General features: G+C 42.5%; 1 protein-coding gene across 3 annotated transcripts in view; it reads right to left on the bottom strand.

Annotated features, from left to right (window-relative positions):
* Pin4 (peptidylprolyl cis/trans isomerase, NIMA-interacting 4) overlaps window positions 1-10,533 on the bottom strand; it is a 15,980-nt gene extending 5,447 nt beyond the window's left edge. The window contains exons 1-2 of one of the 3 annotated variants that reach the window (XM_033760445.1): window positions 10,458-10,533; window positions 6,284-6,357 (exon numbers count right to left, since the gene is read on the bottom strand). In XM_033760445.1, coding sequence (XP_033616336.1) covers window positions 6,284-6,357; window positions 10,458-10,500 — 117 coding nt within the window. In that variant the 5' untranslated portion in view covers window positions 10,501-10,533. Of the gene's footprint in view, window positions 1-6,283; window positions 6,358-10,292; window positions 10,429-10,457 lie in introns of those variants that run through there. The other 2 variants (XM_010607960.3, XM_033760446.1) reach the window with 2 other exon arrangements.
* Window positions 10,534-10,637: the final 104 nt, after the last annotated feature.

Genomic DNA, 10,637 nt, shown 5'->3' with positions numbered 1-10,637 from the left:
AAAAAAAAAAAAAAAAAAAAGGAAAGATGTGCCAAACAGAAGGGCTCAGAGTCAAACTCCTATGGAATGTGTTCAGTTCTGCCTGAGGGAGACAGCAAACAATCTGGATAGCAGAGTGACAGCTTGTTGGGGGACAAGAATGACTCATCAGACTTCAGCTTGGCCTGCTGAGCTCCTAGACTGCTCCTCTTTGCTTCCACACTCACAAAGCAACCTCTTCCATTTCAATAGGAAAGTGTACACACAACTCAGGACCACAGAAAGGGGTCACGACCTGCCACCTTAGGAATGAAGAAACAGGTATTCTGGTTTGAACAGCATGACACAGTAAGTTTACAGTACCTGTGGGGTTTGTAAGGGTGATAACCAATTGGCAACTGTGTCTTGGAGAGAGCCAAGCTACAGCTAAAATTCAGGAGTGATAAGCACAGAGGAGGTAGCTGAAGCTGTGAAAGGTACAGGTGGTTACTCTTGAGAGACTGTGCAGAATGAGAGGAGGAGGAAAGAAAACTTATGACAACCTTGGAGAATATCAATGTTTAAGCAACAACAACAACAAAAAACTCAAAACGTATAAAAAAAAGGAAAGGCCAAGTACGTAGGAGAGAAAGGTGTATCAGAAATCAAAGCAGGAAAAAAATGAGGCTGTGGCTATAGCTCAGTGGTAGAGCTTGCCTAGCATACACATGGCCTTGGTTTCTGTCCCGAGTACCACAAAAACAAATGAACAAACATACATACACACAAGGCAGGAGCAAGTTTCAAGGAAGAGATAGAAACAGTTAAAAGGGTTAAGTGCTGCGGAGATATCAACTAAGAAGTACAAGACATTTAACAACAACTGATACAGGGATTTGGTTTTTTGGCTTTTTGTACTGGGGATTAAACTTAGGACCTCATGCTTGCCAAGCAGACACCGTGCCACTAAGCTAAATCCCTGGCACAGGGATTTAACTCAATAGTAGAGACCTTGTCTAGCATACATAGGCCCTGTATTCAAATTTCAGCATTGCAGCCGAGTATGGTAGCACACACCTGTAATACTAGCACTCAGGAGTCTAAGGCAGGAGGAATGTGTCGAATTCAAGGACAGCCTGTGCTACAGTTAGTTCAAGACCAGTCTAAACTATTCAGCAAGACTGTCTCAAAACAAACAAACAAACAAATAAACAAACACATCTCAGCATTGTAAAAAAGATTTAGCAATAACTGACTGGTTAATAAAAGGAGTTTCAGAAGCGCAGAATCTAGCTGGGTGGCACATAATCCTAATACTCTGTGAGGCTGAGGCAGGAGGACTGAAAGTTCTAGCCCAGGTTTAACAAATTAGTGATACCCTGTCTCAAAATAAAAATAAAGAAAGAGCTGGGGGTGTAGCTCAGGGTAAAGGTGCTGAGCTCAATTCCCAATGTCAAAAAAAAAGAAGGGTAGGAACCCAGACACAGTAAGCTGACTGAGGAAGCAATAGGAAGTAGAAAGGTAAAGTACAACATAGGGCACTCATCCAACCAGTTTACCTTAAAAAAGGAAGGGCTGCCTAGTGTGGTGGTGCATGCCTGAAATGCCAGCAGTTGGAGGCTGAGGCAGGAGGATTGAAACAAATTCAAGGTCCACCTGGGCAAAATAGTGAGCTCAAGGCCAGCCTGTACTACAAAATGAGGCCCTGTCTCAAACAGACCAAAACACAAGAAAGAAGGGCTCTGCTTAGAGGAAAGATTGACAAAGTATACATTTTAAAGATTCTGGCGCATATTTTCAGAATGAAGGGGAAGATCTAGTAAAGGAGGGAATGGTGAAGACAGAGCAAAGAGCGGGTGCAAATAAATGAAAGAGCAAGGCCTGATATTTGAAATACTGAAAAACAGCTTTAAAGGAAGAAGATGAGGAGAGAGCAAGAAGGTAGGGGGAAGATAACTTTGTTGACGGGAGCCAGAAAGCTAGAGTTCCCAATTCCTTATGAAGATTTTTAAAAATTCGAGACAGGATCTAAGTTGCCCAGGCTGGGCTTGAACTTAGGATCTTCTTGCCTCAGTCTTCTAGAGTGCTGGGATAACAAGTGTGTGCCACCAGTCCCAGACTTAAATATTTATTAAGATATTAAGTGTTTGACAAATTATTAAATTTGATAAACCAATTACTGAATTAGACACTTAAGTAATTTAATTATTATAAAAATATTCTGAGGGGCCAGGGATGATGGTGCGCATCTATAATCCCAGCATTCAGGAGGCTGAGGCAGGAGGATCTTGAGTTCCAAACCAGCTTGGAGCAGAGTTCCAGGTCAACCTGGGCTACACAGCAAGATCCTATCTGAAAAAAATTTTGTGAAAGTAATAAAAATATTTAAAGTTATCAGATACTATTTGATAATCACTGTGCTAAGTGCTTTATATGAATTATCTCAGTAAATCATCACACCAACCTCATGAGACTAGATCAGTCTTTTTTTTTTTTTTTTGGTACCAGGGATTGAACTCAGAACATTGCAATTGAAAGGGAGGCACAGTGCCACTGAGCTAAGTCCCCAGCCCAAGATCAGTCTTTTTCAACACTGGCAACACATCTGAATGATCTCCAGAGGTTTTCGGGCTTTTTTTTTTTTTTGGTACCAGGGATTGAACTCAGAACATTGCAATTGAAAGGGAGGCACAGTGCCACTGAGCTAAGTCCCCAGCCCAAGATCAGTCTTTTTCAACACTGGCAACACATCTGAATGATCTCCAGAGGTTTTCGGGCTTTTTTTTTTTTTTGGTACCAGGGATTGAACTCAGAACATTGCAATTGAAAGGGAGGCACAGTGCCACTGAGCTAAGTCCCCAGCCCAAGATCAGTCTTTTTCAACACTGGCAACACATCTGAATGATCTCCAGAGGTTTTCGGGCTTTTTTTTTTTTTTGGTACCAGGGATTGAACTCAGAACATTGCAATTGAAAGGGAGGCACAGTGCCACTGAGCTAAGTCCCCAGCCCAAGATCAGTCTTTTTCAACACTGGCAACACATCTGAATGATCTCCAGAGGTTTTCGGGCTTTTTTTTTTTTTTGGTACCAGGGATTGAACTCAGAACATTGCAATTGAAAGGGAGGCACAGTGCCACTGAGCTAAGTCCCCAGCCCAAGATCAGTCTTTTTCAACACTGGCAACACATCTGAATGATCTCCAGAGGTTTTCGGGCTTTTTTTTTTTTTTGGTGCAAAACATTTATTGGTACATTTTAGACACACACACACACACACACACACACACACACACACAATGACAACACATTCATCACAGGGAACCTGTACCTGCACATGACATATTACAGAGTTTCTAAAAAAGATAATAAGGTCCAAGCGGAGTGTGGCGGCACATGCCTGTAATGCCAGCACTTGGGAGGCTGAGGCAGGAGGATCACTGAGTTCAAGGTAGCCTGGGCTACAAAGTGAGTTCAAAGCCAACCTGAACTATATAGTGAGAGCCTGTCTCAAAAGAAACAAAACAAAAAAAGATACCAAGGTTCAGGCCACTCCCAGAGATTCTGATGCAGCTGATCTAGGGCAGTGGTGGCAACCTATGGTACACATGCCGCAGCAGGCTATTTGTATCATTGAAAACTCTAAAAGGTTCACCATCACTGATAGGGTAAGCCTCAACATCAGTAAGTTTTAGAAGCTCTCTATGTGAGTATGATTTCGACCCCAAACAGCCAGCTGAGTCATTTGCTGACTAACCAGAACAGGGTGGTGGATGGCTTGAAGCAAGTGGTGAAGGACGGCTGAGCAGTGCTGATGGCTAAGCTGAGGTTAGAGGCGAGATATGAGTATCCCCGACCCCCAAGGTTATGGGAGTCTCCAATAGTACCCAGCAGTCTTGGGTTTCAGGGCAAGGAAAGCAGACCACTGGACTGATCCTGAGTTGTAGTCTGGCAGGTGACCAAAAGGAAAAGGAGTTGGGGGACCTCAACCCAAGGATGAGGGCTTAGAGCTAATTTTCAATTCATGGGAAATACAGAGAACAGACCAAACATGAAGGTTGGGAGGACGTGGGAACAGCAGGGCAGGCTTGAGGGCCTGGAGTCTGTGAGAAGAACAGAATAGGAAGAGAAAGGAAGGAAGCTGTGGCTAGTAAGTGGGTCTGAGAATCTGCACAGCTTATGGTGATACAAGAGCAGGGTGTGGGCATAGAAGTGGGGTCTAAAATAATGACAGGATGTGGAAGGAGCACACATCCCAAAGGCTGGATGATCCTGGGATCTCACCCTTGCTGGGGCCTTTGAAAACACTAACAACAACCCAGGTGTCCTTCAACCGATGAACGGTTTAACATACAATGGCACTGCTGCACCACAGAACACCATGAAGCAGTACAAAGGAACAAACTATTGATACAACAACTTGAATGAGATCTCTACAGAATTATGCTGTGTGGAAAAACCAATCCCCAAAGGTTACATACTATACAATTTTATTCTTTAATATTCTTGAAACTATAACATTACACAAATGGAGAAGAGATTAGTTGCTGCCATGGGTTAAGAAGAGTGTAGAGGCACCTGCCATGCAGGCGCAAGGTCCTGAGTTTTATCCCCAGTACCCCCCCCCAAAAAAAAAGAGTGTAGAGGTTAGGGGCAGGAGGGAAGTGGAGTCACTTATAAAAGGGCAACAGAAAGGTTCTATATCTTTTTATTAACATTTTTTTTTTCTTTTTAGATCTTTGAGACATGGTCTCATGAAGTAGCTGGCCTGGAACGTGCAATCCTCCTACCTCAGGCTCCCAAGAACTAGGATTGCAGGCTCTGCTCTATACTTCGACTGTATCATGTCAACATCCTGAATGTGCTATTGAACTACAGTTTTGTAAGATGCTACCACTAAGAGAAACAAGGTAAAAGTTACTTGTATTATTTCTCACAATGGCATGTGCATCTATGATTATCTCACAATAACAACTCAATAAAAATCTTAACCCTAGTCTACTCTGTCCACTAATTATATGCTACTCTTTTCCACATATTGCTAGCCACACTGGATTTAAATTTTTCCAGAGAGGGTAAAATGCCTCTTTAAAGCCATATGCCATAGAATAGTCTCTTATGTTAGGTGCTTATAGAGTTAGCACATTAGTTGAAATTTGCCTATATCCAAAATGACCCTAGAACAGTGGTGGCGAACCTAGGGCACTCAGAAAGGAAACAGCTGGCTGTTTGTTATCATTGAAAGCTTCAAAAGGTTCTCTGTCACTGCCCTAGAACATTGCTTAGGAAGATATTATATTGGAGACCAACATGTCAGCTCTCATCAAGCCCAACATAGCTGTCCCCTCCCCATTCTGGATTATAACAACGACTACTTCTTCAGCTGAATATGAAATGAAGTAGCTGGCTGTATTTAGGGTCATATTTTATGAAAATTTATCTTTGAACACTACAATCTCACTTTACAAGCTTGGGCACTAATGTAAGAACAAAGGATGACTTCAGAAAATCAGGTTTATGTCTCTCATCTCTCTCAGACATGGGTGCACTGTGTATGGTTGAATTTATGTGATGAAATTCTACCACTACCCTTCTCACACAACAATGAAAACAATTTATTTACCTAACTGCTTCCAACTAGACTGTGATAACAGGGTCTCACCCCCACTTTCTCTTTCTCTAACCCTGAGCCTAATACACTGCATGGTACAGAGTAGATGTCACTAAATCCTTACAAAATCAATAAATCAAAGTATAGGCTCCCACATCCTGATTAAAACATGGAAATTGCCTTGCTACATAGCACTAAAGAGAATAGTTCTGTTTGCAGGTTAACTTTTCTCATGGCAGACACTCCCCTGGGCCTAAGTACTTCAAGTAATTACAGTATTTGTTGATTGTCTCCTGGATTGTTTTCACAGTTAAGGCCCTGGCTTGTAGCTCATCATTGGAGGAGCCTCCTAGTGAGACCTGTACCTTTGCATATTTAGCAGAGGAGCCTTTTAATACTTATCTAAGCTCCTGATTTCATAAAACACTATCTTGAGAATGACTCACTGGGAAGAGCTAACAATACATTTTAAGGAACAGTACTAAAAGTGTGAAGAAATTCTAGTAATGTCAGAGAAAGCATTTGAGAAACTATTTAAAAGGAATTACTTTTCATAAGTGAAACGGGTTATTTTCCAATTCTGTGTCACCTTGGCTTTACATCAGTGTTAGATTAGTGTCTTACAATAAGTTAAGCATATGATCTTTTATGTGTACATACAGACATGTGTGTGATTTATATTTAACATGGAAAAAAGGAACTAGTGAATTAACTCACCTTTACTGCGTTGCCACCACCTTTGGGGCCCTGAGACTTCTTGTCAGCACTATCATTCCCAGAGGCTGCTCCCCCTTTAGAGAAGAGGTAACAAGTAGTCATGTATATTTACAGCACCTCGATACCTTGATATTTACAGCATAAGTTGATACGTGTCATAGCATCAAGCTTCAAAATGGAACACTATCAGATACTTTACTACAGCAAGCTAAATGAATCTGTGACTCACACCTCTTGAAACAGGAAATTTGTCCTATGTAAACACTTCATGGAACGTAGATCTATAGATGAGTGTGCTAAAGGATGAGTCAGAGCTCCAGAAGCCTGGGCTAGATTTTCTGGACCGATTTTCAAATCGTGCCTTCTAAAGGCAAACCCCTAAGCTCTTGTAAGACTTCTAATATGTATTACAACTATGGATTCAAGCAGTCATAAGTCCAATAAGTAAAATCTCCAAGAATATATGTTAAACATACTTGGCTAAAGAATATATTCATTTCCAAATTCCCAGAATCTACTACATTGTCTACTGAAGTTGTTTTAAGAAAAGGCATTGGTACTTAGATTGATAACCATAGGTGGCATCTTCCATTTTGCTCCCATGTCATTTTACTCCTGTTAACTTCTGTGTCAGCAGCAGCATACTGTTAGACAGGCTGATGCTCCAAAGAACTATGTTAGGGTTAAGTGTTCCAGAGTAAGCACTAAGTTCCAGGCATTGTGGGTACAAAGAAACAAAGAACAAGCCTTGAGAACTCATACTCTAGGGAGGAAAACAGATCACTTCTGAAGAGTGCAGCAGGTGCAGAGGTTAAGCACAGAGGGCTATGGACACACAGAGGGGCATTTTAACCAGCCAGGCAAGGTTTCCTGGCTAAGCAGGAGCTGCCTAGTTAAAGACAAGACATTCCAGGATGGGAGAAATAGCATGAGTAGAAACTTGTACAATGAAGCCAATTTTGAGGTGAAAGAGCCATCAGATAAACCTGCTGGGGGAAGGAGCTGAAGGTCAAGACATAACAGTTTTGGATTCCAAAAATTGGGTTTGTTTTTTATACTGCTGAGGAATAAAACCCAGAACCTCACATATTTGGCAAGCATTTTATCACTGAACTATATTCCTAGCCTGAAACTTGGAATTTATCCTAGGAGTAATAGGAAGTCAGGGAAAAGTTTTAAGTAGGAGATTCCATTTTACTTGTCTTAGTACAGGTTAAGTATCCCTAACCTGAAAATCTGAAATCCATTTTGGATTTTCAGATTAGAGACACTCAGCTGGTAAAGTCTACACAAATATTCCAAAATTAACACAACTCTCAAATCTGAAACCCTTCTGGTCCCAAGTATTTTGGATAAGGAATATTCAATATATATCTCCAATGCCTAGAACAGTGTCCAACACAAAATAGGTGTGCAATAAATGTTCAACAGAAATTCCAAAACACTGACTACTAAAACTTGAAGAAAACATTACTACCAAGAGTTTTATTAAGCCAAGCTATTAGCTGGGTTTGCTATACACTTTTTTTTTCAATATGGATGATCGAACTCAGGGCCTCCAGCACATAAGGCAAGTGTTCTACCAGTGAGCTATATCCCTAACCCTATTTTTTAAATTAATTAATTTATTTATTTTGGTACCAGGGATTGAACTTGAGACCTGCGCTTGTGAGGCAGGCGGTGGAACCACTGAGCTAAATCCCCGGCCCTTAGCACCCACCCCCATCCTGTTTATTTTCTTGAGACAGGGTCTTGCCAAGTTGCCCAGAGCAGCTTTGAATTTATAATCTTCTTGCCTCATTCTCCTGAGTTGCTGGGATTAGGGATGTGCACCACCATGCTCAGCTGTAATTGCTCTGGAAGGCTGGTTCCTTTGTTATTCCATCTTCTCCCTGCCTAGTCACTGTCTTCTAATTTTCACCTTACTCTCTGTGATTTACTCAGGGCTCTGGTATCTACTTTAGGCTTCCTCTCCACCCTCACTCCTGCCATCTTGGGAAGTTCAGGAATCTCATCCAACAACTTAACTCCAGTTTGGGTCTTCCTCTCAAATGCCCATGTTCTCTCCTGCAGGCCTCCTGCTTGAGGGGCACATGATGGAACTGTGTCACTCAGAACTAATGGTAGTCTCCGCCTACAACCTCTTGTTCTTCCAGCTTTCTCGTACCTCATTCCCACAATGCTGGTTCTGACTTCATAGAATACCACTGCCATCTAAGACCTCTTCTCCTGCTAAATTCCCAATCGGACTCCTCCTGTCCTTCCCAGTCTGGACCAGGCCTGCACATCTGCATTCCCACTCGTACCTTTACTTTCTTTGTGTTGCTATCCTATTACAATCGCCCAACAAAACCCCAAACCTTGCTCCAGCTACACCTGGCTCTTTTCAATTCTATATCGTGCCAGTTACAAAGTACTAGGTAAATTATGACTGTGTATACTGTATCTTCTACAAATTCATGACCTTCAATCTGTCAGTATTCTATCCATGAGGGAAATCCTTTTGTGTTTCATTCCTTTTCCCATTACTATATTGCACATCTTCATCCCTCTCCTCAAGATCCCTGCCTCCTCAGTCTTTTACAAAAATAAACCTGCCTTCATTTCACTAAAAATTGGGGTCAATAAGCATAATCTGTCTAATTTCGACCATTTCTCCTTCCTGGCTCCAATACTTACAACCAAGTGCACCTTGTCTCTTCCTCTATAAGGAACATAAAGTGCCCCCTATATCCAAAAGGCAGACGCTCCACCTTACTCCTGGACTCCATTTCTTCAATATCCTACTCTTCTGTACCTTTGCCTCTCTCACTCTACTGGATCCTTTACCTCAGACACATTCTCAAGTTTTCCTGTTCTGAAAAAACAAACAAGAATTTTCTCTTAATCCTTCATTGTCTTCTATCTACTATCCCATTAAAACTTTCCAGAAAAGTCCACACTGACTGTCTCCAATTTAGCACTTTCCAATCAGTTCTCTAGTCACTGCAGTCTGGCTGCCTTTCTGAGATTTCAGCTTAAGGCCACCTCTAATTTTAAAATCTAAACAGTATTGCTTTTAGTCATTTTATTTGGTTGTTCTGTTATGCTTAATAGTTCTTTTAAACTTTCTAATTTCAGAGCTGGGTATGGTGGTGCACGTCTGTAATCTGAGCACCCAGGAGGCTGAAGCAGGAGGATCACCTTGAGTTCGAGGCCAGCCTGGGCTACATGAGTTCAGGGCCAGCCTGAACTACAAAGGGGGAGCCTGCCTCAAAAAACAACAACAAAACGTGCTGATTTTCTTCTACTGCACTCGCTTTATCTTCCTTTCCTTCAGGTTCCACACTATTACATTAGTTCAGACCATCACCTTCTCTCACCAAGACTACCACAACAATCTCCTTGTAGGTCTTCCTGACCTGTAAGCAAACCTCTTAGCATCATATTTAACATTCTGTATGATTTTGTCTCTTTCCCCTGGACCTTACGCTTGCGAAGCAGGTAGCAGAACCACTGAGCTAAATCCCTGGCCCACTTTCATCCCAGTGCTTTTGCTGCTGGGCCCTGTCGGGAATTCTTTGCCCTACCTGCACTGCCCTTCTTGCCATGCAGAACTTGTCTCTAGTCTTCCCTTCCCATTTCCCCGGTTTCCATATCTCAGCACTGCATTTAATACAATAATTTATGGTTACTATACTTCTATCTGCCCCACTACTTCGGGGAGTCCAAGATGTGTCTTTACAGTTCTAATAACCCATGGCAGCCCCACCCATGTCATCGCCTCTGAGAAAGGACCTTTACCAGCTTGTACTACCCATCAGACGGACCCTGCACTGTACCCCAATGTGTTTTCACAACTCCAAATAGCACTTATTTCTAAAATTCGCCGGCGGAGCTCTAGTGGATGACAGGCCTGTAGGGCCACTGGCCACCTGCTGCCTCCGTCTAGGACCCTGAGAGTCGCCAGTCTGGTCCTTCCCCTCTCTTCACCCACCCTCACTGTCCCTAATTGTTTCGGTAGCTCTACCTTTTCCCCCTTTTCCAGAACCACTTTTTCCTTTGGGCGGCATCTTCGAAGTTTGCACCTGAACGTTCAACGACAGTTCACGTAGGCCTAAAAAAGCCCCCTCAGGCCCCACGAGCACGTCCTGAACAATGCCTGAAAAGAGGTATTGCAACAGAGCTTTCTTACCGCGGCTCCGAAGCAGGCACAGCTTGGGGCAGACCCAGTTCATTAGCTCTTGGACCAATGGGGCTGAAGATGTTTGACCAATGAGAAGCTGGATGTCGGGTCGAGGGGTGGAGACAAGGGAGGGATTGGGGAGAGAAAGCCCGCCTCTGCGCTTTTTTTATTTATTTTTTCATGGATTTT

This window comes from Fukomys damarensis, unplaced genomic scaffold (assembly GCF_012274545.1).
Source record: "Fukomys damarensis isolate Sample0158 unplaced genomic scaffold, DMR_v1.0_HiC HiC_scaffold_39, whole genome shotgun sequence".
In the NCBI taxonomy this organism is placed as follows: Eukaryota; Metazoa; Chordata; class Mammalia; order Rodentia; family Bathyergidae; genus Fukomys; species Fukomys damarensis.
The sequence above is the reverse complement of the archived record's forward strand: the minus strand, read 5'-3'. Positions and strand labels throughout refer to the sequence as shown.